General features: G+C 47.5%; 1 protein-coding gene and 1 long non-coding RNA gene across 11 annotated transcripts in view; both read left to right on the forward strand.

The window, feature by feature from the left end:
- Positions 1-22,013, forward strand: part of CTIF (cap binding complex dependent translation initiation factor) — a 249,103-nt gene that overhangs the window by 189,893 nt on the left and 37,197 nt on the right. For all 10 annotated transcript variants that reach the window (XM_036230024.1, XM_016148451.2, XM_016148452.2 and 7 more), the window contains one exon: positions 19,325-19,480. In XM_036230024.1, coding sequence (XP_036085917.1) covers positions 19,325-19,480 — 156 coding nt within the window. The remainder of the gene's footprint in view (positions 1-19,324; positions 19,481-22,013) is intronic.
- LOC118610043 lies at positions 509-3,116 on the forward strand. The gene is made up of 2 exons (XR_004953725.1): positions 509-582; positions 1,030-3,116. It is a non-coding gene; the product is annotated as an uncharacterized LOC118610043 (long non-coding RNA).

Genomic DNA, 22,013 nt, shown 5'->3' on the forward strand with positions numbered 1-22,013 from the left:
ACACGTACCCACCAGGCCTGGAGACATTTCCTGAAAGACTGAGAAAGTACAAGGGGAGGGGGGTTGGGAGGGGAAGGGCTCGGCCGGGTCTCAGACGTGCGCGGGGAGGACGTGACCGGCAGCTTTCATTCTCAGGGGCCGGGATTTCAGAGGAATGCAGCCAAGTCCGGTTCTGAAGTTCTCACTTCAGACCCCGCCCGGCCGGAGCCAAGGGCGCCTCCAGTCACCACCCTGGAAATCAGAGAGGCACGTCATAGGCCATGTCTGTGCGGGGGAACACGTCCTCCGGGTGGCTTGTGAGCTGGCCTACCTTCTGGTGTTCCGAAATATACATTCTTCTGGAAGGCCTTGGGCTCTCCTCCAGCCAGCTGACCCCTATCTCTGTTCCCCTTTGGCCCCATACCTGTCTACTCACACGCCATCTGCCCAGAAGAGTCTTGGCTCCTAGGAATGTCACGTCTCTGTCTTTGAGGTCATGAGCAGACCTGGAGGAAGAAGGGAAGGCACTGTACAAACCTTGCACAATGGCACAAGCCGAGAGAGGGGTGATGCCAGTCTGAAGCGTATGTTACTTGTCTGCAGGTAACTCTACAGGTCTTCTGCATACTGGCTGGTCAGACTGTGAGAGCCACACTCAGGACCAATGGAAAAACTGTGGCTTGAGAGGGTTCGATTTGCCAGAGGCCTTTCAGTATATTCATTCTGTCTGTCTGTCTGTCTGTCTGTCTGTCTCTCTCTCTCTCTCTATCGTATCCTTCAGCAAACCCCGTTAGCTCTTCCTTCAGAGTCGATCCAGACTCTGATCTGTCCCTCCACCCTCACTGACTCCCCAGCACCCCTCTTAGACTCCCCGTAAAGCCTTCGGGCTGGCCTCCCTGCATCTGCCCCTCCATTGCACACTACTCAACCCAGCAGCCCCGGCTGATCCGTTAAAACCTAAGGCAGATTTCTCCTTAGCCCAGTGCTCTTTCTGATTGTTTTGGTAGTTTTCCTTCGTTTTCTTCCTTTTTCATTTTCTTCCTTCTGTAGGAGAAAGAACTTCTGGACAGACAGGCAGGGCCACTGCAGGGCCACCAGAGACCCAGAGAAAAGAGGAGAGCCGCCGTGTCCCAGAGTCAAGCTCCCTGCTGCTCCCTCCTCCCATGCTGGGTGGAAACTGGCCCCTGCCCAGCCCAGCCCTGGGGGTCTCCTCTTCTGTAAAGCAAACAGCTGCAGACAGGAATGTGCTTGTGACTCTTCCAGATTGCCCGAGGATAAATGTTTAAACCCCAGGATCTGCCCTGGGTCCTTTTGCTATCTTCCTTGAAGCTGTTATTGTTGCAGCTTTGTCTTCCTCCGAGCTTCTCTATTGAGTGTCTTCTCTAGGTCCAAATGACCCTGTTTGTACCCCATCCATTTTCCCAGATTTCCTGGAGTCCTCTCTCCTCGGAGCGTTCTCTGATCTTTTGAGCTGCTGTGGTCTGCCTGCGTCCTCACTGGGCACTTGGCTTTTGTTCCCTCATGATACAGCCTCATATTCCTGTTCCCCTAAGAAAACTTCAGGCAACTTGATTCAACATTCGGTGAATACTTAACTAAGGGCCTGCTGTGTGCGAGGCACTGGGCTGGGCCCTGGGCTCCACTGGGATTCTGCAGTGAACAAAGCAGACTAAGTAGCTTGCTGTCATGGAGCTTAGAGTCTAGTGAGGAAGGAATGATGAACATCAAGGCAGTAGATCAGTCACTGAATTATAAGACCATGAGGGACTATGATGCACGTCGGGGGTGCAGTGTCAGGGCAATTGGGCAAGAGCTCATGGAGGTGACCTTTGCATAGACACGAAGGAGTGAGTCATGCAACACTGGGGAACATACGAGGCAAAGGGAAACCACCGTGCAGAGGCCCCGAGGCAGGAGTGTACTTGCCCCACGGAAGAACAGCGGGGAGGTCAGGGGGCACTGCGGAGGGACATCAGGTCGACGTCACGGCAGGGCCCACCGCATGCCGGGGCCTGCAGGCTGTCGTGAGGGCTTCGCAGCTTCTCTCAGGGGTTTGAGCAGGGAAGGCATGCTCTGTCATGGACTTTAATGGGATCACTCGGGGTGCCGGGTTGTGAAGAGTCTGAAAGGGTGAGGTAGACCAGCCTGAAGGCTTTGCAGCGGGGGAGTCCGAGTGAGGGGTGGTTGGGATTCGGTTCAGGTGGAGAAACAGAGCAGAATCTAGATCAACTTAGATGGAGAAGCTCACAGGATTCACTGCAGGGTAGAATGTGGATGTGAGAGAGAATGCGGGAGTCGAGGATGACCCCAGGGTGAGGGTCTGGGCAGCTGGAAGAGGGTATTGTCGCTAACAGAGTTGGGAGGGACATGGTGGGAGGAGCAAGTGTGGAGGGTGGGCCCAAGAGCTCAGTACTGGACCCGTCACATCCGAAATGCTGCTAGACAGGAAGTGGACGTGTCGGGCAGGCAGGGTCTGGCGTTAACAGGGCAATGTCGGTAGAAACAAGCTTCTGAGAGCCATTAGGTGGCAGTTAAAACCCTGAGACTGGATGCAAGCTCGGGAATGAGGGTCGACGGTGAAGAGGCGACTTGCTTTAGACAGTGCCTGTGTTTTCGGTTGTCCAGTCATGAATGGGTAGCCAATGACTGGGGCTCTAGCTGCCCACATGTCACTGCGGGCCGACTGGAGAAGGTGTTGCGCAGCCCCTGCTCCCCTCCCCAGGATCCTCTTCCAGGCCAGCGCTGGGCAGGACCCATGGGAGGCCATTGATTACGCGTATAAATGAGGAGGCTTCTCCTGTATAGAAACAGGGAGGGGCAGGCTGCAGCCCCATCGCCTCTAAATCTCTTGACATTTCATGGGGGAAAAGGTTTCATTTTATCATTTCATTCCTTGGTGAAGCTTAAATTCCAGCTTCCGGAGAACCGACAGAGGGGTGGGGGCGGGCACAGAGGGCTGTCTTTGCTCTGTGCGGCTTCGTATAACCCAGACCTTTTCCTCACAGCCATTTACAACTCTGGCTTCTGTAGGGGGTGCCGATAAGATTAAGTATTTAGCACCCACTGTGTTTTGTGCTCGATATTTCCGAGGGAATGTTCCCTGCCTCCATGATGATCTCTTAGTAGACGGAATGCATCGGCGGAGGGGGGCAGGCCGTGTGGCCCCAGGTCCCAGCAGGCCGCTTGCATATCGCCTTCCTCTTTTTTTTCTTTTTCATAATTAGTGTGGCTGGAGTTCCTCTTCCTGTATCTACTTCTCCCTAGAAATTGCCCCCGAATACTTCTTTGAGGTCCCTGCGGAAAGGCTCGAGCAGGAATCATGGAGAAGTTCAAAATGTCAGCCTGCCCTAGTTGTGTTAGACTTGAGTGCCATTGGGTACGGCCATTCCCAACCATAGGACCGTGCTGCTCAGCCCAGCCATGCAGAGAAGCCCCAGAAGGTCTCCCCACCACTCATGCCTGCACCGTACTGGCAGTGGGACACCAGAAATTGAGCAAAATTGAGTTAGGGGTCTTCTCTGCCCCTATTTCCTTCTCTCCTGCTCTATGGAAGATTGCATCCCCATCACCAGGTAGAGAAGGTGGCACCTGTACGACCTCAGGACTCTCCGGGCCTGCTGACCAGTGGCCCAAAGGGTGGCTTTCAGGCCCCACAGAAGTGCCATGGGGGTATCCTACCCCTTTTTCCCTAGCTCAGTTCCTGATCCCAACTCCTTCCTCCTAGAGACACACAGGCAATACTGCTCACAGTTTTTGCTGCTCCCTCAACAGATTTATTCCTCTCAGCCAGGCACAAAGCTAAAGCAGGGGTGAGCTTTTGAACAGTCCTAAGTCATGTTGGGCAAGGAGTCAGCCAGCGTTCTGGCGAGCAGCAGTGGAAAGACGGAGTGAGTGGGAGAACCAGCTCTAAGGGCCACCTAGACTCCAAAGCTAAGACCTTGGCCACACTCCCACCCAGCAGCCCCAAGCTGCCGAGGATGCCCCCCAAGGTGGAGAGGGGATCAGACCAGGAGGAGGCGGGCTTTGACCGGTGGCCCCAGAGAAGGGGTCCTGGGTAAGCCAGGATGTTGACCTTTCAGTAGCCAACCGCTTGGGGTGGTAGGTGGAGAAAAAACTTGGAAGGAGAGAGAAGTTTGGGACATTCTTCCCAGAATAGCTTTAAAAATAGGACAGCTTTACACACTACCTAGGATGATTGAAAGCAGGTGGAATTGAAGCAGATGCCCTCTGGAGCTGCCTGTCAGAGTCGGAGCTCTATAGGTTTTCCTGATTGTTCAGCAGATCTCAGGATGCAGCTTAGGACATTCCTTCCCCCAGGCTCCTTGTGTATACTGCCTTAGAGTCAGTGTCAATGGTGAGTAAGCCCACAAACATCTGTGGATGGGGGAAGGAGGGAGGGAAAGAGAGAGGGAGGGATAATATACAGATAGATGATGGATGGATGGGCGGATGGACGGACGGACAGACGGACGGATGGATGGTGTAGACTCCAAATTAGCCAGCTAGAGTCCTGTGTGGGGATTCACAACAGAGAACAAAGAAATCACAAGTGGTTACTTTTGCATATTCTCTTTATATAAGAGTTGAATGTTTATGGAAAATGGGATTTTCCCCCCTTAACAATCGATGCCTTGGAAAAGCCAAGCTGTTTGCCATCCACAATACCAAGCCAGGTGACATCTTTCATGCGTTGGCAGTTATTGGACCTGCAGGTTTAGGGCAGAAGAAGGAAACACTCCCTGAGAGGCCAGTTTTGAAAACGGCAAACACCATCACCATTTAAAAAACTTTTTTAGCTCTGGATCAGTGAGGGTCTCTGCACAGAAGGAAGGGACTCACTGGAGGTGGTTAAAGCAGAAAGTTTATCAATGTGGACATTCTTGTAAGAGAGTAATTGTCTGAATGTCAGCAATGCCCCGTGCAAACGGCATGCTGGAACACATGCCCTTGCAGCCACCCCAAGGCTGACTTGGAGTAGAGGACCTAGAATTAGAACAGGCTTGCCTCTTTAACACACTCGTGGCTCCTGAAATATTTGTAAGTGCACTCCGGCCTTAAATTCCACAGGGTTGCTGATGCGAGAGACTCGTGAATTGGAAATTGCATCCCCCAATCTCACGGCTTAAGTCTCACTGCTTGAGTTGGAGACCTACAGTTTCGTCAGGGCTGCCCTTTGTACTGCCCAAGCCAGATGTGCCCAACCCAGAGCAAAAAGGGCCACATCGGCAGCCTGCACCGACAGCCTTCCCCATCTGGGTCTCCGATATCCTCATCAATATCCCCATGGACTCCAAGGCCACCTGTGATCAACCTCCCACAGATGGTTTCCCATGGTGCTACCCCATGTGCAGTATCTAAATTATCCCTAATTTTCCTCTCTTTAAACCCCACCCATCTTAAGTCCTATTTTTCTCAGAAAAGGGCAAGTTTCTGATCAGTTGAATCATGCCAGTATGATTTATAATTGATGTTTTACTCTGTGGTTTGACTGGGGAGTTTCTGGAGAAACAGCCCTATCCTAATAGAGTGACCTCAGGCACTGTGGCATGTTGGTTGGGGGTGCTCTAAGGCAGAGGGGAGCCTTTGGGATCACTCTGCTGAGCCCCACACTTCCAGGACTATGGCCAGCCTCACCCTGTGGGACAGGAATCAGGCATTTAGATCTCGGTATCTGTGAGAGGTCATAGGGCACATATGAACCCATTCTCTAGACAGAGCTCAGCAAGGCCGAGTGGCTTGCCCAGGCTCACACAGTGCTTTCTGTACTCTTCTTGGACCTTTACAAAGGAAGCAGAGCCTTATGTGGTGGGCAGAGCCAGTGACACTAGAAGGGAGACCATTCCAGGCCTCTCCATTCCTCTCACACACTCAGAACATCACATGTCACCTGGGTAACACTTCCTCTGTCTGCAGCAGAGCTAGCACCCCCAGGGGCCAGCAGCAGGGTGAGAAGGTGCCAGACATGATTGGTACCTCCGGCTTCCTGCCCTTCCTTTCCACAGACCTGTGAGCAAGCTGGCGTTATTTTTATCTGGGGACGGTGGCGTGGGAGGAATTTGTCAGTGTCATCTGGTAAACGCAGATGAATTATCTGTTGTCCAAGGCACCCCCAAATAAGTAGCGTTAAGTGTGCTAAGCTGTTCACATTTAAAAATGCAGTCAGACTGATGAGAGATAATTTGCTCATGGTGCTGACATCACGGCCTGAGCACAGAGCCGTCAGTTCAGAGCCCAGGCTTTATTTTGACCCCCTCGGGTTTTTGGATCATCACACATAAGGGCCCCACTCTTTTTTAAACTGTAATGCTGCGCCTATAATCCACAGGCAATGGGCGCAGTCGGTGACTCAGATGCAGGGCCAGACTATAGGTAGGGGGACAGGGGCGTGAGGAGTGAGCATGAGCGCCTCTGAGTCCACTAAAGTAGCTGCATGGCATGCAGGTATGTGTCTTATGCAGTCCCCAGGAGGTTTCTAAGGACAGTTTCAGGGGTGTCCCTTCATAGGCCCTCACTGCACTATTTTCCAGGGATGTTCAAGCACTTCAGCATCTTACTGTGTTCTAAGAAGTTGCCCTATGGGGGATAGGCGTATGCAAGGTTGTTGCTCTAGGCAGTAGCTCTCAGCGACTGCCTAGATGTCCCCATCAGACATTTGGAACTGTCTGGAGATCCTTTCGGTTTCCACAACTGGGGATGTGAGTGGGGGGCTGCAACTGGACAGCCCCCACAAAAAAAAAAAAAAAAGAATAATCCAGGCCAAATTGTCCACAGTGCCAAGGTTTGGCACCTTCTCCCACCACTCAGCATGTGGCTTCACAGTAGGCGACTGATCAGTGTGGGGAAAATGACCAGTGCCGGTTGACAGCCCTTGGTCACAGGGATCAATTCAGGAAATGTCTGTTGGATTGGATCCAACTTCGTGCAAGGCCAGGACCAAGCTGTGCTTTAAGGAGCTGATGAGTAAGGTGTGGTCCCCACCCACCAAGACCGAGCACCCAATTTTGTGGAGCAGGTGATTCCATATCCATGGCCTCATTCAGTCTTCACCACCACTCCTGGCCTGGACCTGCTGGGACAAGTGTAATCAGTCCCATTTTGTGGATGACCAAACTGAGGCTCAGTTAGGTGAACAACTTGCCCAAGATCACAGAGCCCCCAAACAGCAGGTCTTCTAGTCTTTTCACAAGGTGATATCTTAGTAAGGATAACACACCCCTTTCCCGCCTCAGAGCTCCTTCTCTCATGGGTTATGTCAGATTCCTCATTGAAGAAGAATCATTTCCATCTTAGGCATCCACCCTTTACCCTCAGAATCTGCCTTTTATAGCCCAATCTAAAATCATTCTGTGTTCATCCCCTCTCTGACCTTCTACCAAGGCCAAGCTCAGATCTAGCAGGGAGGTCACCTACTAGACAGGGGCCAGAAGACCACCTCATTCTGAGTCTTAACACTATCTCCTCCCTAGGACTATCCCTGCCTCGGAGTCCCCCATTTGTTTATTTAGTTAACTCAGCAAATACTCACTGAGAGCCTACTGTATCTTAGTCGCCAGATGTATACTGGTGAATAAAACAGTCACAGTCCCCCTGCCCTCAAGGTACTTGCAGCCCAAGTGAGACAGGCAGTCACCGAGCACATAACCAACACGTGTATAATTCCAAATTGTGGAATGAAGAAGAGCAAGCAAGATAGTGATGGACAGTAACAAGAGTGAAGAATGCAGGAGGCCTCTGGGAGGGAAGACAAAGCCAAGAGCTGAAGGACGAGCATGTGAGCCAGCTTTTCAAGGGCTGTAGGAAGAGTGTCCCCAAGCCCCTGTGAGAGAAGCTTAGTGCAGTGGGGCTGGGACCCCTCGGTATGCGTGTAGACAAGATGGATTTTTCTTCCCCATCTCTTCCGCTATTTTAATTAGCACACCCAGCATCAGAAACATCCTCAAGGCCTCCCCTCAAATCGTTAAGAGTCCCCATACTGCTGTTTTATACCCAGCTCTACTCTCTGCCAGATAGATGAAGGAAGCAAAGCAGAGAGAAAGACACCAAGAGGCTTCCAGTCTAGCAAAGGACATGTAATATCTCGAGAGACTCATGCTAACCAAAATGTCAGCCCCTAATGGAGGTCCTTGTCCCCACCTCTGGCTCAGTTAACTGACATCGGTACCACCCAATTTCTCTTCTCTCTCTGCAAAAGCACCATTACCCTTGCCTGGCTCCGATTCCCACCACACGCTGGCCCAGGAGAGGAGGTCAGACAGGCTGTGCCATCACACCCGGCTTGGATATCCTTGAGCCCCAACTTGGGAAGGCCAGGGAAGCCAAATGGGACAAACATCCCTCGAGTGTCCCCCCTGGCCCAGTGATTCTCATTCTTATGCTGTCTAGCCCTGTTACCCTTTCCCACATGGGGAATGGGAGCCTGGGAAACCTTGGGGCTTGACCAGGGCCGAGGGCTGGGAAGCAGGTCATCCGGGCCCATCTGGCTTTCAGGCCCATTGTGCGTACTCACGACACACCAGTGGTTTTCAAACATGTTTAGCAGCAGAGTTATTTTTTCCAAACTCGATTTCGAGCAAACCCAGTAGGAAGGGCTCTGCCTGCAATTGAGGCACACTAGGCGTCTGCCCACCCCACCTCCCATCATCTACCGCCACAGGTGTCCCAAGGCTCTGTGGAACAACGTGAGGGCCCATCTGGTCTGCGGCCTGGAGCTCACAGCTCAACCAGAGGGCCTGAGTGCTTCCTTCAGGGCCACCCCCACCCCTGCGGCACTGGGCATAGCTCAGACATCAAGTCCAGATGGGTAGGACCGAATGGAATAGCATGTTGCAATAGCAGCCCCGTTCAGACGGAGCCTGATGCAAACAGCTCCCACCCGCGTCCTCGCAGAAAACGACAGGCGTGACCATCGCTTCCACATCCGTACCCCCACATGTTTCCCAGAGGCAGGGCAGGAGCCAGGACCCCCATTTCACAGATGCAAACTTTGGCCTTCCCCGAGCCCACTGGGCCTTGCGCCCTTCTGGGTTCCACCCCCGCCCGTGTGCACCACCCAGGGCTGTTACTTAACTGTATTCTGGGATACAGCTTGATAAAAGATGTGAGCTCCCCCATTACAGCTTCCCTGAGGGATAAAGCCCTATAAATGTTAATGTGACTTTTGAAGACTTCGTCTTGTGGCAGAGTTCAAAGTCGCGGGTGGATTTGGGCTTCGGGCTGAGTCATTCTGGAATCCCCATTATAAGCCAAATCTTTTTGTGAGCATTTTAAGGGGTTTTCTCAAATTCTATAAATAGTTTAATAACGCCTGTGTAATCATCTATTTTTATCACCAGCCTTCCAGACAGTTTTAGAAGTAATGGGGCTACTCGCTGAGAACAAGATTTCACAAGTCTTCAGTTTCCAGTTGCTTCCAGAGCATGGCCTGTGGGCCTGGCCTCAAGCAGTGGGATCCCGGGCAGCCTTTCTGCCTGGAGGAGGTGACCCGGCCCTCTTAGTAGAACCTGGTCCAGGCAGAAATTCTGGGAGCAGATTCTTCAGAATCTCCAGAAAGCTGGATAAGCTAGATTTGGGCCTCAGCTCCCACTTACTTCACATGGCAACGCTGGACAAGACGTGTGTCCACTGTATGCCACATTTATCAGATTGAAGAATTCGGGCATAATAGCTCTTTTCTATTTAGGGAGGACGCTCAGCTTTTCCCAAGGGTTTTCATCGCTCCATCGCCTCATTGATCCTCTGCAGATTGAATAGCTGCTTTCCATTTTACAGATGAGGACATAGAGGCACAAACAGCGATGGGCCCAAAAGTCACACAGTGACTTGCTTTTTTTATTTCACAGTCAGCTTGCTCCTTGAGCTGAGGCTTTAGTGAGCATGCGCCCCTCCTCCCACAGAGAGCTCTACGTAATGAATAAGACCTACCTGTGCCAGGGCCAGACCCTGGTGAATACCTGCCTCCAGCCCATGGCTACTCTGGGCAGGACAGCCACCAGACAGGGAAGACTCCCAAATCTGCAGAGCTGACAGCTAAGCCCTCACCTGGGGGCACCTACAGGGGAGTGCAGGGCAGAAGCAAATAGCTATCCCGTCTACAGGTGGGCCTTTTTCGAACAGAGTGCCTTTGCAGGGAGAAAAAGCACCAGAAGCAGAATCAGAGATCTGGGTTCCATCCTTACCAGCCTCAGAAAGCTGATCAGGTCCCTGCACCTCATCCTCCAGTGTGAAATACTGTGTAGGGGAGAGCCAGTAATGCTTGTGGGAAGTGCCTGGGGGGAAAATGCTGTATAAATGTATGGTGGTATTATATTCACCAAAAGCAGGTGAAGCCAAGGTGCCAGCACCCACACAGTCTACTAAGCATCTGGTTACCGAGAGCTGCCCCAGGTCTATGGACTTCAGTGCTCTCTCTTACCTGTCCCCAGCAAGTGGTACCTGTGACACCTGCTCAGAGGAATTTCTTCCCATCCATCCTATCTGTCAGGCAATGCAGCCCTCTCTTCCTGCCTAGGCTGAAAAGTAAACTTCCAGCTCCTACTGAGGGCTTTTCAAGGCCACAGCCACGGCAGGTGCAGCTCCCCCTTGCCTGAGAATGAGGCTTCACGCCTGCATAAGTGTGAGACAGAATTCCCAGTGAATCAACCCAGCTTCTCAGCTTCTCCCCCACTGCACCCCAGTACCACTCCACCTCCTACCCACGGATCAGCAGAGCTGAGCTTACCTGACCTGATTTTGCCCACTCAGAAATATTCTCGGTGTTCATACCCTGGGAAGCTTGGAATATGTCTCCAGAATAGTCTAGATTCAACTGGAAGTGGCTGATGGGCGTTTCCAGCCACAGTGTGTTTCCCTGACCTGGAGCCAAGTGCCAGGGAGAATGCATTCTTGGCCATGAACCATTAGTCACAGAGAATGTCCCCAGCGATTTTTTTATTAATAATAGTTAAAGGGCCAGCATTGATGGCATGATTTTCATGTCTATTGATTAGAGCAGATTCAAGATTACCCCCCCATAATGTCACTCTCTCTTCATTCTTTGGGAGGGACTCAAAGGGCAGGAGTCACTTGCCAGCTTATAAGAAATTTGATGTGAGGCTCAGGAGAGTTTCAGGCATGTGTGAAAACCACGCTGATGATCCCAGGCGAGGGTCTGTGTTTGCAGTGGGTAGTTGTTGTCTCTGTTTATGGTCTGGGGATCTGACACAGGGCCCCACCTGCCCAGTTCACAGAATTGGCCACGTGGCCTGGGTCCAGCAAATCAGGTGGGAAGCCCATCTCCATGTCCACAGCGATTGGTCTGAGGGATGGTCATGTGATAAGCAGGGCCAATCAGAATCCTTCACTGAGATTTGTGGGTTAGACACTAGGAGAGAGGGGAGTCTGTCTTCCTTTGGCTCATGAGCCATTAATAGAGACTAGGAGCTACTGACAATCATCTTTGGCAGGAGAGAAAGTAGTCAACATCCTCAAAGCCGAGATAGGCAGAGGCAAAAGTAAGGAGGGCCAGCCCTGTGGACCAGCCGTGTCCTTGGACCCACCCCTTTTTCACATAAGCCAGCCAGGCCCTGTGTGCTTAAAGCTAGTTTGAGGACATTTCCTTTCACTCATGGCTGAGAACGACAATGTCTGGGGACTGAACAGAATGAAGCAGTGGAGTGACGAGGGATTTGGCATTATGTGGGTAGGTATCTGGGCCATGTGTTGGGGAAGTCAGGGATACTCAGGGAAAGGGCATGTCCAAAGGCAGCAAGTGGTACAGGGCCCAGTGGACATTAAAACTCAAGGAAAGCAACCAGTCTTAGGGTAGAGACTGCAGCCCTGGGTTCACATCAGCCTGTGAGATGCCTTTTTTCTTCAGACAAGATGGGGAGCCACAACAAACTATTGCCAGAGCTGGGGTGACCTGCAGGTCAGATTCTCACTGTTCCAGAGTCAACAAATGTCTGAATCCCCAGGGCCAGGCCTCAGGGCCCAGTAGGACTGAGCCAAGACTGGCAGCTGTGGCCACGATGTGGCCATGATGGGCAGCTGTGAGTACAGCCTGGTGGGCACGCCCCTTGGCTGGGGCTGCACACACAGCCTGCCGGAAGAAAGGGGTGCCCAGGTCTGGGGCTGGCTTTGGTAGACAGAATGACTCAAGATACAGTGACTAGGAGGTCTCTCTGTCACTTGTACAATGCACCAGGTACAGTGCACATGTCATTCCTCGAAGCCAAGGCGGTCTGTCTGACCCAGTCAGGGTGACACAAAGACCTGGGTGATCCTTCCCTGATGCTGCCCAGCGAGGGCTGCCCAAGACACAGACGCTGACCAGAGAGCCCTTTCTCCCTTTTCCTCCTCTCCTGACTCGAGCTCTGCCCAGACGGTAGTCCTGATCCCTGGCTCCCAGCTCCCTTCTGTCCTCCTACTGGGGCCCAGGGATCCATTTTCCATCACAAAGGAGGGGCCTCTTGTCACACTGGTCATTTCTTTTTGGTCCTAAGTCATGGAAACCAACTTGAGGTGGCTTTACATCACCAAATCCTGTTTCATAAGGATTCAGAGGTGTCTCATGGAGCCTAAAGGTCCCAGGAAGGGACAGGAAATGGCACATTCGGGGTCGAGTCAGAGGAGATTGATATGCTATAGTGTCTTCAGGTGCCCCTTCCAGACCAGCCATAGGCTTAGGAATTATTTTGCCTCTGCCCCAGTAACCAGAAAGAACCACATTGCCTTCTTTGAGATGAAGGCTCCTGTCCTTGGGTTGCCCACAAATGATAAAGGCTGGGTGGGGTTAGAACTTTCCAGGAACCATCCAGGGCTGGCAAGCAGTCCCTGGGTCGAGTGACAGGGACAGAGGAGTGAAGGCGAACCTGAGGAAGAAAACCTGTATGTGGGCTTCAAATGGTCATGGCCAGTAGTTCTGATTGAAGGGGAAGCTCAAGGTTGGGAAGGAGCTATATGAAAATCATGGGTAACCCATCACAAAGGGCAACTCTGCAGAATGGCATGGCCTTACTTGATGCAACATTGAAAAGGAAAAAAAGTCCCAAATAAGCAAGGAAATTCACTCTGTCGACGAGTCCTGGGGGCTCCTATTTTAGACAAGCCGTGAGGGGAAGCCTCTCTGAAGAGCTGACATTGGGGCAGAAACCTGAAGGGAGAGTTTGAGCCAAATAAGGTACCTTCTATTCGAAAGTTACTTTTCTCTTTCCAATATAAAGAATTCTGTCCAACGCTCTTTTTAAGTCCTCCAACCGGTGGCCTGGGAGAAGGAGGACTGCAACCAATGCATTGCTGCTGGGCTGTCACCGGCTCCCCAGTACCCATCCCTCCCACGTCTCATTCCAACTTCTCAAAGCAAAAGAAACTTCCTACTAGCAGTAAATAAAAATGCACTTTCTCCTCCCCACTGGGGAGATGGCAGCAGCAGCCACCTCCCTGCACAGAAACAAACTACAGTCACCAAGGATGTGGAGCGTGGATGGTCAGAGTTCCCTTGGTCATTCCTTTTAAAAGCAGGAGAAGGAAGTGATGGTGAGTTTGCAGGGATTGGTGGGACTGCCCATCCTCTTGAGGAGGTTTTGGAATACACTGCGATCCTTGTGCCTCTCAGGGCAGCATCTCCCCGCTGCGGCTGCTGGCCACTACCAGGCGGAGGTGTTTTCCCCCTCTGCCTGTATGCAGCTGTTTTGGGCTTGACCACACGACTCTATCATGCCAGAGTTCATGTGGTTATCCAGAACGGGGAAGAATTTCCCAGAATGCCTTGAGAAACCTGAGACACTGAATGGCTTTCAGGGCTTATTGATGTGGCCAGTGCAGGAAATAGCAGTACGTCAATAAATAGTTTTAGGCAGGAAACGGGGCTTAAATGGTAGCCTTAAAGTTTGGGGAAAGGCACTAGGGGTTACTGGGAGGGAGCCTGCCAGTCAGATGAGAAGCTGGAGCCAAATACCAGACTTTGAAATGGCTGCCACCAATCTGAGGCCCCTTGCTGGTTCTGGATGCAAGAGGCTGAGTTTAAAGCAGAGCTGGGCACCCAGGGGATGGCTGGTTTCAGTTGGGAGAAAAGAGCTCTTTGTTCCAGAGAAAAAGCTGGCAGCCTACAATATATGTGTCCAGAGGAGACACATAGACTGGTTTTTGGTGGCCTCTGGGATGGCATGTTCATAACGCATTTCCCCATCCTTTTAGTAAGAATCACCACTAGCTAGAACTGTTTTTCTGATTATGAAAAGAAATGTTCACAGAAGAGTAAAGAAATTCAGAAAATAATAAAAAGCTAAAAAAATAAAGGTCATCCCACTATTGAGAAACAACTACTGTTAACACTTAGAAATTCTTCATCTTTTTAAAAATTTATTCATTTATAAGATTATATAGTACATGCAATTTTGCTTTTGATTCTTTTTACTTAGCACTATATAGCCATTTTCCCATGCTATTATAAACTTTTCATCAACATAATTTTTAATGGGTGCATGAATCATCATTTACTTAATCATTCGCCTATTGTTGGACGCTTCGATTGTTGAATTTTTGTGTGCATTAAGTTTATTTTTCCTATTATTTTTAATTATTTCCTGATGATAATTATCCGGAAGTGCAATTGCTGAGTCAAACAATAAGAAGCCTTTTGAAGCTTATTTTAAAATTTTTCAGGAAAGTGATATCAATTGATACTCCCCATATATAAGAGTGCCTGTCTCACTGCACCCTCATCAGCATTGACAATTATCAGTTTTTGGCTTTGCTAATATAGCGGGAGGGGTGGTATTTTCATTCATTTGATTGCTACTGAGCTTTAATTAATTCGTTTTCATATATTTATCAACAACTTATATTTTGACATATGCATTATCTTGTAATGCCCTTTCTCCATTTGTGTATGAGGGATTTAGTACTTTTATTACAAATCTGAACAAACTATTTCTGTTTTAAGACTATTACCCTTTGTCACATTTATTGCAAATATTTTTCCCAGTGTATCGATTGCCTTCTAAGAGTCTTTATAATATTTTGATGCATTCTTCTGTCGTGTTGATATAGAAAGCCCTCCTACATCCAGAAGCTTAATAAATGCTCAATTTAATTTTCTCCAAATTCTTATGGTTTGTCTTTTTGTTTTTTAACATTTACCCTTTATCCCATCTGGAATTCATCTTAGGACTCAGTATGAAGGGAGACTCTAAATTATCCTCCCCCTCCCCCTCGTACTTAGGCAGCTGTCCTTGTACCCCTGCTTCAGTGAATAATGCTTCCTTCCTTTGCCACTGATTTGTGGTTCTTCAGGGACCGTGTGATAAACCCTTATGGACGCCAAATTTGTTTCTAGGCTATCTGATCTAGCTGTCCATTCTTATGTCAGTTCCACACCCTTTTAATTATTAAAGCTTTCAGATAGGTGAAAAGTAATATGAACTCCTCACGATTTTGTTTTGTTTTGTTTTTAGCTATTTCCCCTGTTCCTTCAAATTACTTTTAGGATCATTTTTTTTCTAGTCTTCATTCCCCTTTTCTCTCCAAAGTCCCCATTGGAATATGGAGTACAAATTGGTGTTGAACCTGTGAATCATTTCAAAGAGAATTACCATCTTTACAATGTTGTCTACTCATTAAGGAATACTATGTGTTTCTTGTTTAAGACTGTATCTTAAATCTTTCAGTTCAGTTTTGTAATTTTCTTCGTAGAAATCTTGTATATTTCTCAATGTCACTTAAAAATTTCTATTGTCTTATTAAATGACCTTTTAAGAATTAAAATACCTCACTAGTTAAGCCTATAATAGAAAAGCTGTTGATTTTTGTATTAATTTTGCATTTAGATACTATTATTAATAAATTAACTAGTTCCTCAACTTTCTTATTAATTCTGATTTTTATTAGAGAATTCTCTTGGCTTTGCATATATATAATCATGTTAAATCATTTTATCTCTTTCCTTCCAAGGGTCACGAATGTTTCTGCTGTTTTTATATCAGACCTATTGATATATTGTATTATGTTTATAGATTTCCTGATACTAAATCATCCTTGCCTTTCTGGTTACAATGGATCTATTCCTTAGTATTTCATTTAGGACTTTCACATCTATTCACATTAGATAAATTAGCCATATACTTCCTTATTTGTAATTTACCATCATTATGAGATTTTGATAATAGGGAACTGAAAAAGCTTATCTTTTTCTATATTCTGGATCATTTTACATAGCAGAGTAATTACATATTTTTTTAAAAGTTCAAATCAACTTACTTTAAAAAATCATAAGTTTAGAGACCTTACTTTCAGAACTTTTTATTTTATGATTTTTAGTCTTTTTTTGCTTTTTATTTATTTTTTAAGTAAAGTTTGGTGATGTTTATTCTCTAAAAAAATCACTTATTTTATCTTTTTTTCAAAATTAACAACATAGTTTTCATTAAGCTCTTTTATCTGTTTCCATATTTTGTTCATATTTCTAATTTTATTTCTATTATTTCTTGATTTATGTATAATTTTATTCCTCCTTTGTAATCAATTTCTGGCTTTATCTGTATTATGTTCTTTGTTTCCTTAGTTATTGGTGGTTTTCTAATTTTTTGAGTTGAATGTATAGAGTAACACTATCCGATAGAAGTAAAATGTGATCCACATATGTAATTTTAAGTTCAATAATATATTTCACTTCACTCAGTATATCTAAAATTTTAACATGTAATCAATATTTTTAAAATATTAAAAGTATAGCCATATTTCAAACACCAAATAGTCACATGTGGCTAGTGGCAACTGTATTGGACAGCACAGGTTTAGATGATATATTAGCTTCCTATTTTCAATAGCCAAAATAATTAAGACTGTAAATTTACCCTTTATTATAACTTTGACCACATCCCACAAGTTTTTGTAGCCCTTTATTATCTAAATAATCTATTATCACATATTTGATTACATCTTTATTCCATCTTTAAGAGAATATCTTTTAAACATCTAAGTAATTTGCTATTTATTTTATTGTTCTTAATTCTTGGTCCAAGTATGTAACCTATAGAATTTCTGTGTTCTCAAATTTATAGTAGAATCACAGCTTACAATGAGCCTAGTTTCAATGTAGTCTTATTAACTACATTATTTAAATTATATAATTAATTTTTGTTAATCAGTCATAGAATCTAGTGGTTTTATTTCCTGATACTGTATTTTGAGTCTATGCTATACAGTATATGATGTTTTCTGTTATCTATTATGGATTATATTTTTTTATCTATATAAATAACCTTTTTATTTTATTTAATGATTTTATCTTGAAAACTATTTTGGTTCCACTAGTGCTTTAATTTCATTTTCATTTGCCCACAATTATTTTTACAAATTCATTTATTTTATCTAGTCTGTTTTGAGTTCTGCTTATGGTTACTAGTGTTTAATATCTTTAAAAACATACTTTAACTTCTATTTCACTGATTATCTAACTTAAGAAGGAATGTCTTGAGTCCCTGTGGTCTAGATTATGAAATTTTGTGCGCTTTATATAATCTTCTGTCCCCCTCCTGCCAATATTTATCGGTCTTTAGTAATTTAATCTTGGATTATTAAGTCACTACTATTATGAAATTCTTGTTCAGATTACACTTAAAATTAAATATATTCTCTTTCAAGGATTATTTCTGGCTTTTGATTCAATTTTATAACCAAAATTCTAATTACTTATTTTGACTTAACTTCATAAATCTACCTGCTTTTTGTTTTCATTTCTGTTTCTTCTATACAATGATTTCCTCAAAGTTGAGTTATAACTTATATTGGCTGGAGCATGCATTCAGAATGTTGTTAAATTTTTAAATTAGTTTTAATTGTGCTTTAAAAAAACATAAAATGTATAGTCTCGACCATTTATAAGTGTACAGTATAGTCACATTGTTATGCAACCAATCTCCACAAGTATTTCATGGTGCAAAATTGAAACTCTAACCCATTAAACAACTCCCTGTTGCCCCCACTCCTGAGCCTTTGGCAACCATCATACTAATTTCTGTTTCTATGATTTTGCCTACTCTGTGGAATATACAATATTTGTCTTTTTGTGATGGCTTTTTCCCTGAGCATAACGTCCTCATGGTTCACCCATGTTGTAGCATGTGTCAGAATTTCCTTCCTCTTTAAGGCAGAATAATACACCATTTTATGTATAGAACACTTTTTGTTTATCATTCATCCATTGACAGACTCTTGGGTTGCTTCTACCTCTTGGCTATTATGAATAATGCTGCTATGAACATGGACGTGCAAATATTCAAGACCCTACATCTAGTTCTTTTGGATATATATCCAGAAGTGGAATTGTTGTATCACATAGTGATTATATTTTTAAATTTTTAAGGAATCGCCATACTGTTTTACATGGCATCTGTAGCATTTAGTTTTTTTCGGAATTACCATGTAGGTGGGATTTTAAAAACATTTGCTTATGTAAGATGTCTTTCTCTCGCTTTCACTTATAGCTAAGTGTGTTCTTTTCCCCTCAAACATATGAAAGTATTGCCTTGATGACTCTGAATTTTAACATCAAATATAGAAGGATAAGGCCAACCACATGTTTATTCCTTTGTAAGAAATCTAGGGTTTTTCTTTTCCTTCAAAGCTATTTGTAGGGTTTTCTGTTCTTGAATTAGAAATGAAAATTCTCATGCCAAGTATAAATGAGCTCCCAAAGTCCCTCCACCTGGAATCCCCAGTGGCTTTTAGTATCGTCCCTCTTTCATCACAGCTATGAGTGAACATGTCTTATCTTAGGCTAATGCAGTACGTGACACACGGTGGGGCAATAATACTTTTAAGGAAGGTGAATAAATGAATGAATGCCTCTAATTTTCCCACTATCCTCTAGGCCCCTTGCAGGCAGGGGCTGTAGCTGTGTCTCTGGCCCAGTACTGAGGCCAAGATGGGCCTCAGTTGCCAACAGGCACCTGGCAATGTTCTGGTTTTCCCCCATCATGCGGAGGACATGATTTGGGGGTTAGCAAAGGGGGAGTTTAGGCACAGGGAGTTGAATGGAGGAGGTGATGACTCTGGGAAAGATGTCATCTCCCAGTTCATCTCACTACCCCCATTCCAGTATTGGGGTCAGTGAAGCAAGGCTGGTCCCCAGTCTGGGGACACTGAAGACCAGGTGCCATGGCCAAAGGTCAGATTGGTCCTGCTGCCCACAGTAAGTCCTGTCATTTGCTCCAGCCACAGGTCACTCGTCCCTGTCCCCCTTGAAAACACGGGTTTACCAGTTGCGCCGGGACCAGACTTTAGCCAGCATGCACTACAGGAAAGTGGGTGGTGCGCAGGCCCCTCCCCATGCCCTGCGAGGCTGACACAGTCTCTTGTGCCTCCGCAGAAGGACTTCACGGTGCGGGAGGAGCTGCAGCAGCAGGACGTGGAGCGCTGGCTGGGCTTCATCACCTTCCTGTGCGAGGTGTTCGGCACCATGCGCAGCAGCACGGGCGAGCCCTTCCGTGTGCTCGTCTGCCCCATCTACACCTGCCTCAGGGAGGTAAGACACTCGACGCCCGCCCGCCGGGCCTGAGAGCGCCGGCGCTGCAATGTCTGACTTTGAAACTCATCCCAGATGCACCGGGAAAGCTGCAAGGGGTGTGCCGCTTACAGAGCCACCAATGCTTTGGCAAAGAGAAGCGTACCAGCCCCCCTTCTGTGCTTCTGTTTACTAAAGCCAGGTTCTCATTTACTGAGTTTACACAAAGGGAAATAGCACCCCCCAAAAGAAAGCATTATTAACTCAGACTGCAGGAATTCAATATCTAGAACACTGCCTGCAGTGAGTAGTAGTTGAATGGATCTTCGGACTGGATTGTTTTACCACTGAATTATTTATTAAAACAAAAAGATTTGCTTCTAAGTTTCATCTGAAAGAGAAATAAATAAGAGCAACCACAAAACTTTTGAGAAGCAGTAAGTCAGTGGGGGACTTTCTGTACCAAGCGTTATAACTGACGTTAGAAGGTCACCCTGGCTGCTCTGTGGACAGAATTGGAAGGGGTAAATGTGGAAGCTGGGAGCTCGTTAGGGGGCCGTTGGTGTCCTCCAGTGAGAGGCTGTTGGCCTGAAGGTGAGGAGGGGAGGGCTGTTTGCATTCCAGTTATATTTTTCATTTGGAACCAACAGTACCTGCTGACAAGACAAGGGAGGAAGTGACATGGGCTCCCTGTTTACCACCCGGGGCACCACCGTAGTCTGGGGTGGGGAAGGCTGGAAGAGGGACAGAGTGGGAGTGAAAACCTGGAGTCGTTTTGTAATGTTTGGGAGACTTGGGTGGTCCGCCCTTGTCTGAAGCTCAGGAAGAGGTCAGTCTGGGGATGGAAGGGACGACAGGAGCCAGCTAGGAGGTGGCACAGGAGCGGCCTGGAGGCGAGAGGCAAGCCAGGAGGAAGTGGGTCGGGGGAGGTCCCAGGAGAGCGGAAGAATCATCACGCGCTCCTTCGGCAAAGTGAGGGCCAGCCCACCATTCACTTGTGCTGTGCCTTCCCACCATAAGAGGAGCAGCCTCTGGGGAAGAAACAGGGCCTGGGTTTGACAGCGAGGAGGTCAGGGGGCCCATGGTGCCAGTGGAACGAGCAAGGGAGCCACACTGGGCCAAGCCGGGTGGGGAAGAGTCGGTGGCTTTGAGAAGTGTTTCTGTGAAAGGAAACTTGTCAGCTAAAGGGAGGTGTGAGCTCAAGAGATATTTTTGTGTTTTCGAAAGATAATAGAGCAATTTAAGAGGAGGTATTTATAAATGTTTCTGGATCATCCGTTCATAGGAAACAGTATGCTCATTCCAGACTAAGGATGCACAAGAGAGCAGGGCACACAGGCCTCTCCTGGGCGCTTTGTAAACCTGGGAGCCTCCGCCACTCTCTACGGCCAAACATTTTTGTAACAAATGCACTTGCATTCAGACTGTTTCTCAGATTCAGACAATGGTCTCTTCCAACTTTATTTCCATTTCAAAGTGTCTTAAGCTCAGAATGCAGCACCCAGAGAGGCCGTAGCTTAGCTTTTTGCATCCCTTCGGGGAGACGATTTGAAGGCAGCCCTCTCGGAGGCAGGAGGCTGGCCCAGACGGCTTCTCGGGGTCCTCCCATCCCCGCCTGAGTTGCCCTGTGCCCCTGACAACCCAACTCAAGGCAGAGAGCAGCCCTGTTCCAGGGCAGTGACCTAGATTGCCCCGACACATTTCCTCTTCGTGGTCTGGGCACCTCCTGGTGTCGCCCTCACCTGCCCCTGAGCAGGAAGTGGGGCTGGGTACTGGCTCTGGCTGTTGGGACGCGTCTCATGCCGCCGGAGGTAGCACAGACTTTCCGATGTGAGATCTGGAAGGTGCCAGGAGGTCTGCACAGACAAGAAACAAGGGGCATCCCCTAAGACCCACTCGTTTGATGCCTTAAATTATCTATGGCTTCCACCCTTTTGTAAAAGAGGAAGCCAGAGTCCCACGTTCCAGGGCCCCATAGCGAGGTGGTTCAGGAGCATCATCCCTGGTTCAAGTCCTGCCTCTGCCAATTTTTAGCTGTGCCATCTGAGGGGAGAGTTCACCTGCTCGGAGCCTCAGTTCCTCATTTGTACAGGAGGATCATGCTGCTTAATCTACACGGGTTTAGGGGGGAAGATGTGGCATGGAGAAGGTGCTAAGTATATTAGGGAAACTCATTGGAATGTGGAAGGGAATGCCCAGGGGACTTGTCTTAGGGCAGGGTGGCTCTCAGAGAGCTGAGTGACCCCAGTCTGACTTATGGCCTGGGCACACATCCAATCTTAAAGGGGCACAGGGGCTGAATGCCCTGTCTGGGGACACACAGTTGGTCCGTGCTGGAGCTGACCCAGAGCTCCTGAACCCCTGATCCAGGGCTCTTTCCAATAGAGAACTCGACTTGCCTAAAACAAGACCTTAAAAAAAAGATCAGGACATAAAGGGGTGCCCTGAGATTTTACCAGTCCCTTTAGAGAGCCTGTGCCTTTTCCAGCTCCCTGGAGACAGATGCCTGAATTCTTAGTCACTTTCTGCCTCCATTATCTATCACTCACGCACA

This window comes from Rousettus aegyptiacus, unplaced genomic scaffold (assembly GCF_014176215.1).
Source record: "Rousettus aegyptiacus isolate mRouAeg1 unplaced genomic scaffold, mRouAeg1.p scaffold_m13_p_12, whole genome shotgun sequence".
In the NCBI taxonomy this organism is placed as follows: Eukaryota; Metazoa; Chordata; class Mammalia; order Chiroptera; family Pteropodidae; genus Rousettus; species Rousettus aegyptiacus.